This window comes from Bos grunniens, chromosome 3 (genome assembly GCF_055505025.1).
Source record: "Bos grunniens cultivar Pamir isolate PY7600 chromosome 3, Bosgru_T2T1.0, whole genome shotgun sequence".
Lineage (NCBI taxonomy): Eukaryota > Metazoa > Chordata > Mammalia > Artiodactyla > Bovidae > Bos > Bos grunniens.
In genome coordinates, this window is record NC_141167.1 from 75,734,234 (window position 1) to 75,752,981 (window position 18,748).

Below are 18,748 nucleotides of genomic sequence, written 5' to 3' on the forward strand. Positions count from 1 at the left end.
GGGCCTTTGAGAACACAGCAAATATAGATTCCTTTTCTAAATAAACATCTTTATTATAGCATTTATTTTTCAAATTATGGTTGCTCATTTTCTTTGAGGCTTTATCTGTGAAAATTTTATAAGGACTGCAATAAAGACAAGCAATGAAATATGTATATTACCATATGTAAAATAGATGATCAGTGTAAGTTCCATGCATGAAGCAGGGCACTCAAAGCTGATGCTCTGGGACAAGCCAGACAGATGGGGTGGGGAGGGAGGTGGGCGGGGGATTCAGAATGGGGGGACACATGTACACCTATGGCTGATTCATGTCAACGTATGCCAAAAACCATCACAATATTATAAAGTAATTAGCCTCCAAAAGGAAAAAAAAAATAATTTTAAAAATTAAACATAAAAGTAAACAAAACACTATGTCTGGACCCACTAGACATCATAAGCAATATAATCATGCTCACAAATATTTTGGATAGTGGGATTCTCAAGAATATAAAAATAAGTAATTTCATCTGCTTTAAGAAATTATAGGTAGACTTGAAAAATAAATAAAAAGCTAACAGGGTTTTTAAATGTAAAAAAGAACTCCTAGAAATGAAAGATAAAATTGTAACTCAAAACTCAGCAGACAATTTTAAGAACATATTTGAAACTGGTGAAGAAGGTTTTAGAAAACTTGAAAGTAGAATTTAAGGAAATGATTTAAAATGTAACCTCCAAAAAACAAAGAAATGAAAGTTCAAAAAATAAGTTGAGTCATAGACAATAAAATAAGAATATTTAACATATACTTAATGAGAACTCCATAAAATGAAGTAAAGACAATGAAATAGTCCCCAAAACGATGAAAGATATCAATCCATAGATTTAAGAGTCATAATGAAAACAAAGCAAAATAAATAAAAGAAATCCATATTGATATAAATAACTGTAACACTGTTGAACACTGAAGGTTAAAAGGTCTTTAAATCAGCCACTCTCCAAAGACATTATTCTCAAGTGAGCAATAACTAGAATGCTGGTGACATTCAAATAGCATGCATGACATAAAACACTAAAATAATACTCTCTGAGAGGTGTAAAAAATAACTGCAAATCCTTTACTCTATGCACAAAGTATTTTATGAGAGTTAAGAAACGTATGAACAGTTTCAGAAACAAAAAGAGTTGGTTAACAGCATATCCTTACCAAAAAAGATTTAAAGAACTGACATTTATTCTAAGCACAAATAAACTGCTTTCTCATGGAAATCTCAACAAGGGGGAAAAAAACTGAAGAAAACTGCCAACAATTTGAATAAAACTAATCCAAAACTGGATTAATAAGTATACAGTAATTAGCATACAATAATAAAGCATACCATTTTATTCATCAAGTTTTAAAAAGAAAGCATTATTGTTAATTAGATAAGGAAGAGCTAATTAGAATTGCAGTATCTTAGTCTATGCCACAAGACCCACTCAGATTGGGCTCTGGAATGACACAGACCCATAATATTTAGCTGTTGTAAAATACAGAAAAAATTACATATTTTACATTATTTAAAAATTGGCATCATGACTGTAAGGGGAACTGACACACAAGTTCAGAACTATTTATGTAAACCAAATGGCAGACTGAACTCTGAAGGATAATGACTTGTTAGTTCTAGAGCATCACATAAAGTTTTTATAAGCTGTGTTCCCTTGAACACCATCTTATGGCAGGTAGGTAAGTTTCTGTCAGTCTTCTTAGGATGCACAGAGGTGCTCCAAGTACCATCTGACAATAAAAGTGTGAGAACTAGCCTTGTGTATCAAAGGAAACCTGAAATCTCAATTATCACATTTTATTTTATATATCTAAAATATTCACTTTTTAAATTACTGATTAGTAAATTATGGACTTCCTAATACCTTTTTCATTTACTTACTTCTCTGTCATAAAAATGGGGGGTACCTAATTGGCTTTACTTTATAGGCAATGGCGAGCCACTGAAGTTTTCTGAACAAGAGTACAATATAATTAAAGCTATGATTTTAGAAAATTATTCTGAAAATGATCAATATTTTATTTGATAATGGTATAAACCTCGTGGCCATTGAAACTGAAAAGCAAACCCTAAAGTTGAATGGACTAAATCCATTGATTGCACTTCTGCTTTATAATATTTGTGCATGCATGTGCATATATACATACACACATATATCAAGAAAACATTGTTAAATAAAACTACTGTCGTCAATAATATTTATCAATAAATAATGCTGGTTAAATTGTGCTGCTCCTCTGATTTTAGTTACTTTCAATAGGAATCTATGATAAGAGCCTTTTATGTGACACTTTTTTTCTAATGTATATTATTAAATGTATTTATCTAGCTATAAAAGCCACTAAATCTACATAGATTCTGTAAAATCTATACAGATTGTATACAAAATGTATACAGATTCTGTAAAATATACAAGTCTGTGGAGAAGCCATTGCTTTACAACTTAATACAAAATTTTGAAAAAGAAAATAAATACTTTTTATTAGAAAATAAAGGATTGTGTAACTAAGGAAAATTTTTTTAAAGTCACTTTTTCACTACATTTATAGACTGACCTTATGAATTCTTACATAATGTAGTGTTGGTTTTTTTTTCCAAAAGAAAACTATCCAAAAATATAACCCTTATTTACAGTTTGATGAATCTGAAACATGTACTTTCCATTGAGAGATAAAATTGCGAAGAATAACCTTCATGAAACAGAGAAAAACTGACCAAGGAGGTACAATAGAATTGAGTGTACCTTTAGAAACTAGAGCTGTAATCCAGTTTGTAAAAAAATAAAGAATGGAAGTATTGGTCTAAAGTCCACTGAATCACAGAAACCTAACACAATACAATCCAAGTGACATGCTTTTCTCAAAAAGGCTCAAGGCTCATTGAGTCTGGTGATTCAATTACCCTCTCAACCTGGAAAGAACCCCCCTCCTGAGTTGAGGTCCACTGGTAGAGCAATGTGGGACAGCCTACATCCTACACAGCTGGTAAATATCTTAAAAGCTGCAGGCTTTAAAGTACAAGAATCTCTTACCTTTTATGATTGCTACAATGATTCTTCAACAAAATACTGCTTGCAATAGAGTTCCTTAAATGTCTGAAAAGATTACATTTTCAATTAAATATCTTCAAATATCTTCTCTTCATATGGAAATTTATTTAAATAAATACCAAGGTGCAATGCTTCATCAGGTAGTAAGAAATATGAACAAACTAATGAAACAACATTATCCTAAAATAGAGATGATTCTGATCTTACTTAGACATTTTATAAGTTTTTCAAAGAATATCATTATTCCCATTTTGTCTTTTTTTCATATATAAAATTTTTGTATAGCTTGAATGATTGTGCTATACACTTATTAGAATCACAAAATCACTACTAAATTATAGATTCTCTAGGGAAAATTTCAGAGAAGGCGATGGCACCCCAATCCAGTACTCTTGCCTGGAAAATCCCATGGATGAAGGAGCCTGGTAGGCTGCAGCCCATGGGATCACAGAGTTAGACACGACTGAGCAACTTCACTTTCACTTTTCACTTTCATGCATTGGAGAAGGAAATGGCAACCCACTCCCGTGTTCTTGCCTGGAGAATCTCAGGGACAGGGAAGCCTAGTGGGCTGCCGTCTATGGGGTCGCACAGAGTCGGACACGACTGAAGAGACTTAGCAGCGGCAGCAGGGAAAATTTAGCTAGCATGGATCACAATTCCATTGCCTCATGCTTAAAGCCAGGAGTGCAACCTTATATAATTTTAGCCAAAACTCTTTCTACTTCAAAATTTTGGACATTTTATTTTATTCTTTTTCTCATGAGATTTCATATACATGCTTCACATAAATTATTTATTTTCATATATGTCAGAGATTCTGTGATGATAAATGTTTACGATATTTCAGTTAATAAATGAGATCTCTTTTCAGATTTTATCTTCTTAATTACAAAACAAATACAGAGCATTAGTGATTTCCTACTATCTATAGAATTGTCTCAAATATTGAGCATAGAATTCAAATATTTTCACAACTTAATATCAGTCTAACTGCTTTGTCTCTTTCCCATCACTCTTCTTTATGTAATCAAGGCTCCATTCTAGCCACACTGAATTTATTATATTTCCCTACACATACCATGTATAGCCCACATTCTTGCTTTTTCATATGCTGAATAATCTTCTTAAACTGAATGGTTTCAGCACTAATCACATTGAATTATCGGTAGGTTTTTGTGTTGTTTTATTTTTTTAATGTATCTGGTTTTGCTCAGAGTCATAATTTCCAGAAGGCAAGGACATAGCAGGGATCCTTTTTCAGCCAGTATATGTCACTGAGTTTGATAGATAGTAGATGCTCAATAAGTAATACCAGAAACAAAAATAGTAATCACTTGTATAGTATTTACCATATTGAATGAATAGAAAAAATAATAATAATTCCACATCAACAAAATATTTGTTGAATAATTGCCATATCAGAGATTTTCACGTGAAAATATTATTCAGTTCACACCACCATCCTGTAAGACAGATGCTATTCTTCTTTCATAAATCAAAGGGTAGAGATAAGTCATTTTTCTTGGGTTCACAGGGGTTCAATGCAAAAATTCAACCTGGACTTCATATCTGGCCATGTAGATTAATACCATGTCCTATATCTAAGTAATAACCTCTAATTCTTTTGAAATCATAAAGCTATATAAATTTATAATTTTTCTCCTACAACATTTTTAAATCACTGACATACTGAGAAATAATCTTTCTATGTAAAAAGGTGCCAGTTAGTTGAAGGAGTACTTACTGGATTTTAGCAGCATTTTAGCATATAAGTACTAAATCCTGTGAAAGGAAGCAATCTCTACATCCTTACTGGAAGATGCCTTCAGTTTTTGCTCAGTAGTTAAAGGATAGGATCCTTGGCTAAGAGTTCATAATGCTTCTTTCACAAACAAAAGATACTATTCATCATTTAATCAATCAACCATTCTCTTGTTTACTAAAAACTGGGCTTTGCCTTACATTGATTTATTTTTTTTTTAATTTTATTTTATTTTTAAACTTTACATAATTGTATTAGTTTTGCCAAATATCACAATGAATCAGTGTCTTACATTGATTTAAAAAACAACATGGAGCCTATTATACAGAGTGAAGTAAGCCAGAAGGAAAAACACCAATACAGTATACTAATGCATATATATGGAATTTAGAAAGATGGTAACAATAACCCTGTGTACGAGACAGCAAAAAAGACACTGATGTATAGAACAGTCTTATGGACTCTGTGGGAGAGGGAGAGGGTGGGAAGATTTGGGAGAATGGCATTGAAACATGTATACTATCATGTATGAAACGAGATGCCAGTCCAGGTTCAATGCAGGATACTGGATGCTTGGGGCTAGTGCACTGGGATGACCCAGAGGGATAGTATGGGGAGGGAGGAGGGAGGAGGATTCAGGATGGGGAACACATGTATACCTGTGGCGGATTCATTTTGATATTTGGCAAAACTAATACAAAATGTAAAGTTTAAAAATAAAAGAAAATTAAAAATTAAAAAAAAATAAAAAAATAAAAAACAACATAAAGATCAAAATTCCTTTTTTTCTACTAATGTCCGTTTTCTATTTTTTAGTTGTTGTGGGGGTTTTGGTTAAAACGCTATCAGTCTCTATGAATTATTCCAAGTCTTAGACAACTTCCTTTGATTTGTTCCAGTGCCCTAGAGTTAATATTAAAGTACATTTTAAAACAAAGATATCAAACTTGAAATGTGTTTTGATAATCAAAGACAGTTCCTATCTGTAAGCATTTAGCCTGCTTAAGCTAGAATCAATCTATTCAGTGAATGGTTTGTATTAAAAAATGATTCAATTCACCACAAACTAATTTTTAAGATAATAAAAAATGAATATGGATTTCACAATAATCATTATCACAACTAGGAAGAGACTAATTAACAAAATGTGCCACATTCTCACATGCCTACAGAAATCATAACTTTAATACTTTAACCTAATTTACTAAGACAAGCTTTACGCTTTAATCATGGTAATAATAGAGAACAAGATCAAAGGCTGTTATTAATTTTCATTTGCAGAACTAAATCCAAATTTACCTTGTTTGAGATACTTGTGATGAACGATTTGATATCTAGATTTGTTGGACAGCTCTTCTGACAGGGGGCATCTGCACATTTCAGGCATCTAGGGAATAAAATAACTGAATTAAAGAAACTGTCAAGTAACATTCTATATATTCTCTACCCTAAACACATTCAGAGTTAGTGTCCAGTAAGAACAAATAAAACTATATTATTTTTAGGAACAAAAATTGTTCAAGCAATAAACAAAGAGTACTTGTGTTTCACTTTTTGCACACTTCCTAAGGTGTATAATATAGCACCATTCAGGTAAACAGCTATCCTTTCTCTTGGTGTTCCTCCTAGAGTTTAAAAAGACCATATTTACTTAAGGTACATGATTCATCCATTTACTAAATCAGTGTTTTTTGGATCTCTCATTGCACTGATAATGCTTAGAGAATAGAGCCTTTTTATTGTTGCTGTTTGTTTGTTTAATTTATTTACGTACTGCAGGATCTGGCACCCCACTCCAGTACACTTGCCTGGAAAATCCCATGGATGGAGGAGCCTGGTGGGCTGCAGTCCATGGGGTCACTGGGAGTCGGACACAACTGAGCGACTTCACTTTCTCTTTTCACTTTCATGCATTGGAGAAGGAAATGGCAACCCACTCCAGTGTTCTTGCCTGGAGAATCCCAGGGACGGGGGAGCCTGGTGTGCTGCCATCTCTGGGGTCACACAGAGTCGGACATGACTGAAGTGGCTTAGCATAGAAGGATCTTAGTTCCCTGATCTGGGGTCTAACCTGTGTCCCCTACTGTGGGAGTGCGTTGTCTTGACTGCTGGACCACCAGGGAAGTCCTGAGAATAGAATCTTTTATGATAACAGTTTGTATGTCTTTTAGACAGTAGTTATTACACAAATGCAAAGAAAAAGATTTCCTTTTACCACTTGTAAATTCCTTTCTTCCTCTCTTTATCCCTTCCACTTATCCTCCCACCTCTCTTCCCTGACTCCTTCTTCCTCTCTGATCATCCCTCCTTTCTCCATTTTTTTTTCTTTAACATACACACTATATACACAGTAATTGGGCTTTGTAGTAGATACTGCAATGCATAGACCAGATCCCCTGCCTTCCAGACTGAAACATTTATTCTCCCAGCTGCTGTGCCCTCGGGTAAAGAAAACAGGCTGAACCAAGGTCATGCAGCCTTCCCAGGGGCAGCGAGTTTCCAATAACAGGTCACTGGTAGGAAGTAAAGACCCATTCTCCTTGCCCCTACTTGGGTAACAAGTCTTCAGGGATGCACTGCAGCCTTTACTGTTGCTATGTCTGTCCAATCTTGATTCCATCACTCTAATATAGATGTATATCTTCTAATAAACTTTCCACATACTAATTTCATATCAGAATTTGTTTCCTGGAGAAACAACCAGAGACACATTCAGACTTTAATGTAACTAAGAACCACTTGGGAAGCCTGATAAATGTCATAGTTTACACAGAGATGCTCCTCTTGATTTTGAGTTATTGGCTCTTGTTTAGTCGCTCAGTTTTTTCTGACTCTTTGCAACCCCATAGACTGTAGCCTGCCAGGCTCCTATGTCCACAGGGTTCTCTAAACAAGAATACTGGAGTGGGTTGCCATTTCCTTCTCCAGAGGATCTTCCTAGTTCAGAGACTGAACCCACGTCTCCTACACTGGTGGGCAGATTCTAGTTAATGTCCTGGGAATCTGCATTTTGCTGCCACTCCCCCACTCCCAATGACTGTCCATCATGGTGATTCTGATAAACATGATTGGAGCCACACAGTATCACAATTCTATAATTACTACTTTAGGACTGAAACCACTGCCTAGAATAGTCTTTAATTTCTACATTCTTATACTTTTTGTGAATTCATTTGATAAATATTTAATGAACCCTTGTTACATGTTAGAACCTGGGATATGAGGTTATAAAAATGATGAAAAGGACAACCATGGCCCTGCTGTCGCGGACCGTGCAGTCTGGAGCAAGTTCAAACATATAAAAGGCACTTGCAGTGTCAATGTGGTCAGTGTGAATTTGGGTAGAAACAGCAAGCTAATAGAGCATATAAGAGGAACAGCAGACCAGGAGGGAGAGGTCAGGCAAAGCTTATTGGGAGAAATAATACATAAAGGGATGCTTGAAGAATGACAGGGCATTAGGCAAGTGAAGGAGGGTGGGACTTAGAGCAGAAGATCACTCGAGAAAATGACCAAAACATAAAAACAGTATGTGCCAAGGACTAGAGAGAAAAGAACATGACAGGGTAGGTAGACTAATGGAATCTGGTCTGGCATAAAGTGAGAGTGAGAATAGAGAGGAATTAGGCTGGTGACCTAAAATTTAAGATATATCATTGTCACATTTGGCAGAAGACGAGAATTCTCTGAGATTTGCCTCAGAATGAGTCCCACGTTGCTCAGTGACAAAGGTGACGAGCGAGCTCATTTTCTATCCACTTCCATGTGTAAAGACGTTGGTTCATTTCCTTTGAGAAAACAATACCAGTCTCCTTGTCATTCTTTTGTCAATCAGAGAGTCCTCTTCATTGTCTGGACCAATTTCTCAGTACCTAATTAATATCTTGTTTTAAAATCTGATCTCTTTTCTCTGGTTTGTGCCCTTAGCCTTCTCTCTAAATTAAATTTTACACAATGAGGACCAAAGGCTTTTCATAATCAATTGTCCTCTCTGAAATGCAGTCATTAAACCTCTCCCCTATCATTTCTCTAAATGCCATTGTTAGATTCACAGCTATCATTTAGTTGAATTCCTATCTTCTAATACTTAAGACTTTTTTTCCCCTAAAACATAGTCACTGAGTTTAAAAAGAATTTCTTGGAATTCTTGATCAGTAGCACAACAATCCAAAAAGAAAAAAAAAGAAAAAAAAGGTCTATTTGGTCCTCGATTCTGAAATATAACATATAGGTGATACCTATATGTGTTAACTTCACGTGGATAAACATGTTGTAGATTAATAGTGTTTGAAAGGATATCCTGTTATGAGGTAAAATAAAGTAGCTAAGCTAAAATAAAAAGCTATAAAATAATATGCAATAATAAATATCTTCTGACTTGTAAAAGTCATTTTGACAGTTTTTTAAACATGTGCAATTCCACAAGACTAAAACAACAAAAATATTTATGATAGATAAAGATATAGACAGACAGACAGATAGATAGAGGATTCTGGCTATCCCTAATAAGGCACAAGTTTTTGGCTTTTCTTTTTTCTAACACCCAACTTAAATATAAGGCAATTAAAAAATAAAGTTATAATGTCAGCAGGTATGAATGAGTCAAATTAATGCAAAGTGTATTTTTCTGTTCTTCCAGAGAAATCTTAAATTCAACATAAACAGATTCACTTAATAGCACTGACAACGTAAGGATTTTTAGTTGTGGTTATTAAGCCTCTTTACCAAATAACTCTCCTTTTATTATTGAGCTAGTTCACAAATAACAGCTGTTGGAAATGTCAGATGTTAATGAGGCAGGGCAACGCAAACCTGAATTGTAGCATTCTTTTTTTCTTTGGTGCCATGAATATGCCAGAATGGGCAGACTCTGATAATAATACCATCTTGCAATTCTCTAAGCGCTCTGCAGACTAAAGTGCATCAGGCTGCCATTAATCCCACTTATCACTCTGACAGCTCAGTAATTACACTACTGCTATAGCCAGGTAGTCCTAATAAAATATCAACCACTGCAGTGGAATGCATACTGGTGAGATGTTTTATTAAACTTGGGGGGGTTGATCATCAAGTGACATTAGTGTTGACCTATTTTTCTATTTGACAATAAATTATCCTTTGACCAAGCCATAATAGATATTACAGAGTGCATTTACTGTACCAAATCAGAAAGGTACTGCATTGCACTGATGTAGGCAAATGGTGTAAATAAAATAGCAGAAATGCATGTCAGAATGGTATTACCTAAATTGCTTTAAATGATTGATACCATGAAAAACCACAGACATAGTACTTAGGGGAATATGTCAACAATTATTGTAAACCACAGTTCTACATAAATTTTTCGTTAGAAGTTAACATTTAAATTACGCTTGTTTTTATCTTCAGTCATTTAATTCCCCTTTTATGTTTCAAAGTTATCCTTTTATAGTGCAGTTTATTTTGAAATGCATTGTAAGAGGCAAAAGTTAATTCAGATAAACATTCATGTAATATTTTTAATCCCCAAATAATTACATTTATAAGGAGTATATTAAGTTATTTTAAAGCAATAAAACATCTTAGATTTTTTCCTAGTGATGAACTTCTTTCATTTTCATATTTAATAGAGAACATGACAATAGATTTCATTAAAAAACAAAATATAGAATCTTTAATAATGTTAATCCTTCATGATTCAACATCACCATAAAAAATGTATGAAAAATTTAGTACCACTATTTAAGGGACAAAAACTATTAAAGATATATTTATCCAGTATCTTTCTCTAGGGAAAGAGAGCTATGATTCCTCTCCCCAAATATCAGTGAGGCTGGAGAGTTTTATTCTATATTATGATACCAAAAACATTATAGTGACTAACAGAAGCAGCAGCATTTCATCCTTCACACATTTAAGAACAGACACCTGCTTCTTTTATTGTTAAGCATCCATAACAGTTGGAATAGTAACCTAGCCTTGTTAAAGAATTTTCTAATCTCTGAGTCTAAATAATTCCTTTGCCAGTAAAAAAAAAAATCTCACAAATATATTTGAAAGACTTTAAACCTCACATTGTACAGTGTTTGGGTTTTATTTGCTATACTTCGGTTCAATCAAGCCAGCATTGTTTCATCAGATTATGTATAATCTATATTAATTGATATATAATCTAACAAGGAAGTTAGCATTTACATTAAAAATTATTTTGATATTGATGTTGATTTTCCTCAGATCTTTGATGTTCAGCAGCTTTATCTGAAAGGTCTAACTAATTCAAATGCAGCAATGGGTATACGATGTAACTTCTCTACCCTGTAATACCAGTGTAGGCAAATCTATAGTCTAATATCCGTCCCCAGCTTCACAATAATTTCTACTGAAACCAGGCAGAATTGAGTATCAGACTGAATGGAAGGAGTGTGAATCAAGAAATGAAGGTTAAAACTGTCATACCTATGTCTGAGTTTCACAGCTTATATCACTGGTACCCAGTGACATATCTGGAACCCAGATATGGTCACAATAAAAGGATCCCAAAAAGGATGGTTGGCATCTTTAAAACATGACATCAATCCAATGTTCTGATACATCAAACACTCAAGGGCCATTCTCAGCTCAAAATAATTTTTTCTGCTGTCTCAATATTCCATTAACAGCCATTCTTATACTTCTTTGTTTCTCTGATTACACCACAAGTTCTTATTAACTCATGCATACTTGAAACTGACTTTTAATACCCCTAATATGCTTCCCAGGTGGCACTAGTGGTAAAGAAGCCACCTGCCAATACAGGAGATGTAAGAGACTCAGGTTCAATTCCTGGGTCAGGAAGATTCTCTGGAGGAGGATATGGCAACCCACTCCAGGATTCTTGCCTGGGAAATCCCATGGACAGAGGAGGCTGGTGGGTTACAGTCCACAGGGTCTCAAAGAGTTAGACAAAAGTGAAGCAACTTAGCAATTAGCAATAGTAATATGCATCTTGGCCAGTTTCTACACTCCACTGGGTGGAAAGCTATGGCAAAATTACTTACAGTAACTGAAATTTTTATCCTGTGCACCATTCTGCATTTTTAACCACATCAATGATATTCATGATTTAAGGCTTTTAATACATATTTGATTGTGTAGGTTAACAACAAAAATATTTTTAAGTAAAGCTATTTATCCACTAGAAATTTCCATTCACACGTTGGTGTTTCAAGACAGTTCAAAAGAAACAAAATTTAAATAGTACACAATTCAAACAATTGATGCTCAAAACATTTTGTTGGATGATCATGAATATAGAAATATAATATAGATATAAACTTTTCTATAAACTTTCTATAGTCTGACACAGAAAATTATTGGTTTTCTAATAGCAATGGCTAAAAACAGTATATTTTACATTTTATGCATAATTTGAATTACATGAAGGAACTTAAAGTAAAAAAAAATATTAATTTTTACTCTTCATATGTAACTGATTCTTAAATATTAATAAGACTATTTTTATTTCTGCTTCATTGATGAAAAAACTGAGGTTCCAGAAATCTCCCAGAGGCATAATGATACAGGTGGCTAAGGCATTTGAAGGAAATACTAGAACATATTTACCATCTTATACTCAGGATTAGTCCATTCATATATGAAGGCGGGTTAAAATTTTAAAAGGTGATGTTTTACTGACCTTATACCTTGGCATCATCAGTGCCTCTTTGCCACAGTAATTTGAAGACTGAGAAAAAAGGCAGTTAAGAAGTCTCAGCTAGAGAAAGCTATAGTATCCTCTCTCCTGGAGTCCAATTTTAGTTTAAGGAAAAAAAAAGAAAAAAGCAGAAGGTAGTCTTAACCTCAAGAGACTTCTCAAGTCAAGATGAAAACATTAGAGTTTTATGATATTACACAATTTTGAAGGCTAATTCTATTACAACTTTAAACAGCTTTGATACAGACATATCTACTGGAAAGATAGTTTTCTAAAAATCTTTGTATGCTACAAAAACCTCAACAGCTAAGAAGCCATTAATTTGCACACATCTTATCCTGCAAGCAAATAAGACACTTCTGTAAGAACTTAGTACACAGTACCACCTTGAAAACTTTAAATATATTGTTGTATTTTACTACACAAAGAGATCATAATCATGAGTATCTTAGAATATTGTTCTTAAACTTAGATTTTTCTCTTTCTTATAAGAGCAAATCAGACTTTAAGTTTCTGTTTTTGCTGTACAGAAGTGGAATAAGAAGAATGTGGTGGAATCAATGTACGTTATAAGCTGCAGGAAAAGTCACTGTAAGAAAATAAACACACATCATGAATATATACATAAGACAACACTAATTAGGTATGAAAAGAGAACTAAGCATGATTAAAGGAAGTGGAGTCAGTCCTTAAAGTTTTCAGAATCTACTGGGGCTTAAAGATACTAGAGATTGAAGTATTAAATAACAAGTCAAGATTTAAATACCAATACCAAAATCTAAGGGTGTGGCAGGAATGGTAAAGAACCTGCCTGCCAATGCAGGAGGCAAAAGAGATGCAGGTTTGCTCCCTGGATTGGGAAGATCCCCTGGAGGAGGGCATGGCAACCCACTCCAATACTCTCACCTGGAGAATCACATGGACAGAGGAGCCTGGAAGGCTACAGTCCCTAGGCTCACAAAGAGTCAAACACAACTGAACTGACTTAGCACACACACCTGAAAATCTAAAGAAAATATGTATATTTGCCAAATGCAGGTTATAGAAGTGAAGGGACAATGACCCCCTTTCTAATTTCCCTCTGCTACAAAGTTATTCAAAGAATACAAGGTCATTACTTACAAACTGAATTGTTGAAATGGAATAATGAATGCTATTATATGACAACTATTAGAAGTAATATTACTTATTTACAAGTTTTTAAAAATATGTCAGTAACACAAAAGCACTTAAGTCAATGAATACAGAACAAATCAGAGTGTTTATTAAATGTTTCTCTGCCCAGTAGATATCTAGGCCCTAAAATCTACAATATAATTTGATCCTTGTCACTTGCAGCTATAATAGAGTTATACTTTGATCAAAAAACCAGAGAATACTATAGATAAAAGTCCTTCTTTATGTCCTGGAGGGATGGTGTCCTTGGCAAAACCCTCTTGGAAACCATTCTTTATTCACCTTAAAGACAGTAGGGATTGAGAGTATTCAAAGTGATTGAAGAAGATGGCCAGATTCAAGAAGATAGAGAGTTCCTCCACCTTGCAGTAATGAGATAATGGCAAGTCATGTACCTGAATAGGGTTCAGTTCAGTTCAGTCACTCAGCCGTGTCTGACTCTTTGTGACCCCATGGACTGCAGCACACCAGGCCTGCCTGTCCATCACCAACACCCAGAGTTTACCCAGACTCATGTCCATTGAGTCGGTGATGCCATCCAACCATCTCATCCTCTGTCGTCCCCTTCTCCTCCTGTCCTCAATCTTTCCCAGCATTAGGGTATTTTCAAATGAGTCAGCTCCTCACATCAGGTGGCCAAAGTATTGGAGTTTCAGCTTCAACATCAGTCCTTCCAATTAACACCCAGGAGTGATTTCCTTTAGGATGGACTGATTGGATCTCCTTGCAGTCCAAGGGACTCTCAAGAGTCTTCTCCAACACCACAGTTCAAAAGCATCAATTCTTCGGCGCTCAGCTTTCTTTACAGTCCAACTCTCACATCCATTCATGACTACTGGAAAAACTATAGACTTGACTAGACAGACCTTCGTTGACAAAATAACATCTCTGTTTTTCAATATGCTGTCTACGTTGGTCATAACTTTCCTTCCAAGGAGTAAGCGTCTTTTAATTTCATGGCTGCAATCACCATATGCAGTGATTTTGGAGTCCCCCAAAATAAAGTCAGCCACCATTTCCACTGTTTCCCCATTTATTTGCCATGAAGTGACGGGACTGGATGCCATGCTCTTGGTTTTCTGAATGTTGAGCTTTAAGCCAACTTTTTCGCTCTCCTCTTTCACTTTCATCAAGAGGCTCTTTAGTTCTTCTTCACTTTCTGCCATAAGGGTGGTATCATATGCGTATCCGAGGTTATTGATATTTTGCCCAGCAATCTTGATTCCAGCTTGTGCTTCATCCAGCCCAGCATTTCTCATGATGTACTCTGCATAGAAGTTAAATAAGCAGGGTGACAATATACAGCCTTGACGTACTCCTTTTCCTATTTGGAACCAGTCTGTTGTTCCATGTTCAGTTCTAACTGTTGCTTCCTGACCTGCATATAGGTTTCTCGAGGCAGGTCAGATGGTCTGGGTTACTTTATTTATAGGAAATAGCCAGCACGAACAAGTCAGATAATACAAAGCATATATGTGTGATGCATAGTGTGTGTGCACACACCTAGACTTACATGTACCCAAATATTAATTACTAAGTGATTAAATGTGCTTGTTTGTACAAAGCCTTTAAATATATTAACCCAGAAAGCACAGCATAAAGATTAAGAGAACAAGTTCTGGGATTTGATGTCCACATTTAATTCTTGACTTAGCTTTACTGGTGTTAAGATGTTAGGCAAATGACTTAACCTCTCTGAGGATCCATTTTCTCATATGCAAATGGAGATAATAATTTGTACTTCAGGGGTTTGTTGTGAGAATGTTAAAATATTACACACTTACACCAAATAGTATGTACTCCTTTAGTTATTTAACAGTCATTCTCTATAATTCTCAAACTGCTCTGAAAAGTTATGTATTGCTTTCTCTCCTTTAATGTGAAAGGGGTCAGTGAAGAATCACACTATAGTGTTTTATAGTTATCTAAATATATTAAACATAGTGGATTTCTGACCAACATAAACATATGCTTTAAATCTTCATTTTCTCTTTATGAGATTTCAGAAGAAACAAAGAGTATTTACATTTCAGGAAAATCAGAGAGCCTTCTCAACAGATACTTATACTGGAGACTGCAGAATAAGTAGGATTTTACCATGGACCAAGGAGTCTACCAGAGCTTAATACTGAGACCAAGTTTCAGATGCATATGTGGTTCTCCATATTTCATATCATTTCAGTAGCAGCTACTATACAATGTGCATTTTACCTGCCCGGTAATATGGCAGGAATGAACGAGAGGAATGAGGGGATGGAATGAGGGGAAAAGAACATCTACTGCCTAATATCATTCTTTAAAAAAAAACAGACTATGGGTTCAACCAGGGCAGAGAGAATGACCCAACACTGGTTCTCCATATCTATGCTTGTAGCTGGCACATGTACAGTTGCTCACAGATGCTTATGGAAAATTCCTGTTATTGCATTTCTTCAGGGATCAAACTGCTAAAATGCATGTCAATCTCATCAGTGATCCAGTGTTATTTATACAGAATCCTTTCCTCTTGAGGCTTCTTGTTGTTTCCTTATGCTAATACTATGAGGCAAACATATTCTCCTCCCCAAAATAAGTTAAATTAAAGATGATAGGTTGGGCAATTCAATATACTGTGAGGTTTGAGATTTTGAAAAATGGATATATCCTAACTAAAGGTGTAACTGATCTTGTTATGAATGTATACTTGAGAAAGTAATGAAAGAAATGAGTAAATATGAGAATCCTTGTAAAAGAGGCTTTCCTTTCTTGCTGAACCACATATTACCTATATTTTCAATGCCTGTGTAAGGCATATTTCTCCCTTTCGCTTTTCCATTGCTACCACCTGAAGAGATGGTGACAGAGTATTTCTTACCCTCCAGGGTAGAGTAGCACTTTGCCTTAACAAAATATGCTATCTATGAACAAATAAAATATTTCCTTAGATAACTGTTTACAATTAAGAAAATATCTATGATTTATATACCATTTAAATTTGAATAAGGTGATTGACAGGGAAGCCTGGTGTGCTGCAGTCCATGGGGTCACTAAGAGTCAGACACAACTGAGCGACTGAAACTGAACTGAACTGATTGAATATACATGCGATCACATACACTTGTAATAAAGATCAATCACATGCTTAGTCTGGAGAAGGAAAGGCAACCCACTCCAGTATTCTTGCCTGGAAAATTCCATGGATGGAGGAGTCTGACAGGTCCATAGGTCGCAAAGAGTCGAACATGACTGAGCAACTAACAACAACAACATGTTCAGTTAAGCATGCAGTCATTTTGAAAAATCCAAGATTTGCAATACATCTACAGTCTAACCTGCTATTTTTAATTTAACTACAACAAGCCATATGTAATTATTTTTCAAACCAGCATATTGTTGCTGAGCACAATTGTGGTTCCCCTCACATTCTAGACAGCTGTTACATGATGCTCAATACACTTTTGATCCTTTACAGACCTTAGAGAGAACTGGGTGACAGTACTGACAGTTTTTATTACAGCTTTCCTACTACTCAATAATCTTATTTCACCTGGACTATTTCCCCAGTAGTGTCATAAACTCTTTGATTTATATTGAGAATCCTTCCAGGCTTCTTAGAAAGAAGACATTCTTCCTCATAACATATCCATATGATGTGCAAATTATATTTTCAAACTTTGAAACACCTGTTATATGTTTACCTTAATGTCAATGATGCTCCCTTAGGAAGGCCAACCAAAAAAAGTAATTTATATTAGTCATAGATGTTTTTAAAGCAAAATTTTCAGCAAATTTCAAAACTGAAAAAGCTTTATAATTTATGAATTTGCAGGTAATTCCAGAAAAAATATAAGAATAATAGTAATGTTGGCAGATTTTTATCTGATTTCTAATAAACATGTAAAAGAGAAACAAAGTCAAACAGTATAATCTACAAATAAAATACAATTCCTAGATATGTGGGATATATTGATCATGAAAAAAGAACATTTGTGTAAAAATGTATGGAAGATATTGATTTAAAAATATACCAGACTTACTTCATGTAAAAGAGAATTCTGTCCAGTATTTTTGTCTTTGTAAGTGCAACAGTTATTGCAATACTTGAGGTGATAAAAGAACAAATATGGAGAGCAATGACCATCCTTGAATTTTCCAACTATTGGTACTAGTGTTCAGTTTCATGTGTGGAGCCCATAAAAATTTGTCTAAAAGCTTCACTTTATAAAAATAATGTCACTCCTCCTTATTTAAAAGTAAAAGCCTTAAAGCATACTTTAAATATTCATTCCTTTTACATAGTTAAATCTATGTTGATTACCCTAAGTAAAAGAAAACTGCATTCAGCACAAAAAAAAATTTAAGTAAAAGAAAACTGCATTCAGCACAAAAAAATTTTAAGTATTATACACAATCCAGCTGATCTTTTTAAAACCCATAACTGATTATGACATTCTCTTGCTTAAAAGGAGAACTGGCATACAGTACAATGGCCTTTGAACTTGGCCCCTGCCTACTGCATTCCTCCAGCTCCAGCTGCAACAACTGACCGACTCTGGAACTCTGTAGTTTTGTAACCAGGTCATCATTTTTCAACCTCTGTGTATTCCAACATGATCTTCCCTTGCCTGAAGAGCTACAGAATTCATCTCCAATGTCTCTCATGGAGCCCCCTGGTTCTTACCATTTTCATCTTCCAGAGCACCCTGTGGATTCTTTTATGAAAGTAATGATCACACTGGACACTAACAGTTGATTTTCTGTTCTCTGAATCCTTCTCCACTGAGAAAATGTTTGGGTTCCTTGTCTTTGTGGTAGGTCTGCTTGGAAATAAATTAATTTTAAATTGGCTGAAAAAGCCAACCAGAATTTTGGAAATGTACCAGTCACTTCTTTTAATGTTTCAGAAAACAATTTTAATAACTTCCTTTCGAACTTATGTAAATAATATATGCTTACAGTAAAAGATATTTATATTTGTTTTAATTTATTTAGTATATGAGTTGCTATATGCCAGTTATGTTCTATGTGTTTTATAAATACTAACCCACTTAATTTTCATAACCACTCAGTGAGGA

The 18,748-nt window shown here is 34.7% G+C and overlaps 1 protein-coding gene across 1 annotated transcript in view; it reads right to left on the reverse strand.

Moving 5' to 3' along the window:
* Positions 1 to 18,748, reverse strand: part of DPYD (dihydropyrimidine dehydrogenase) — a 927,694-nt gene that overhangs the window by 714,009 nt on the left and 194,937 nt on the right. Inside the window, exon 4 of the mRNA XM_086391370.1 lies at positions 6,146 to 6,233. Within this exon, the coding sequence (XP_086247496.1) occupies positions 6,146 to 6,233 (88 nt within the window). The remainder of the gene's footprint in view (positions 1 to 6,145; positions 6,234 to 18,748) is intronic.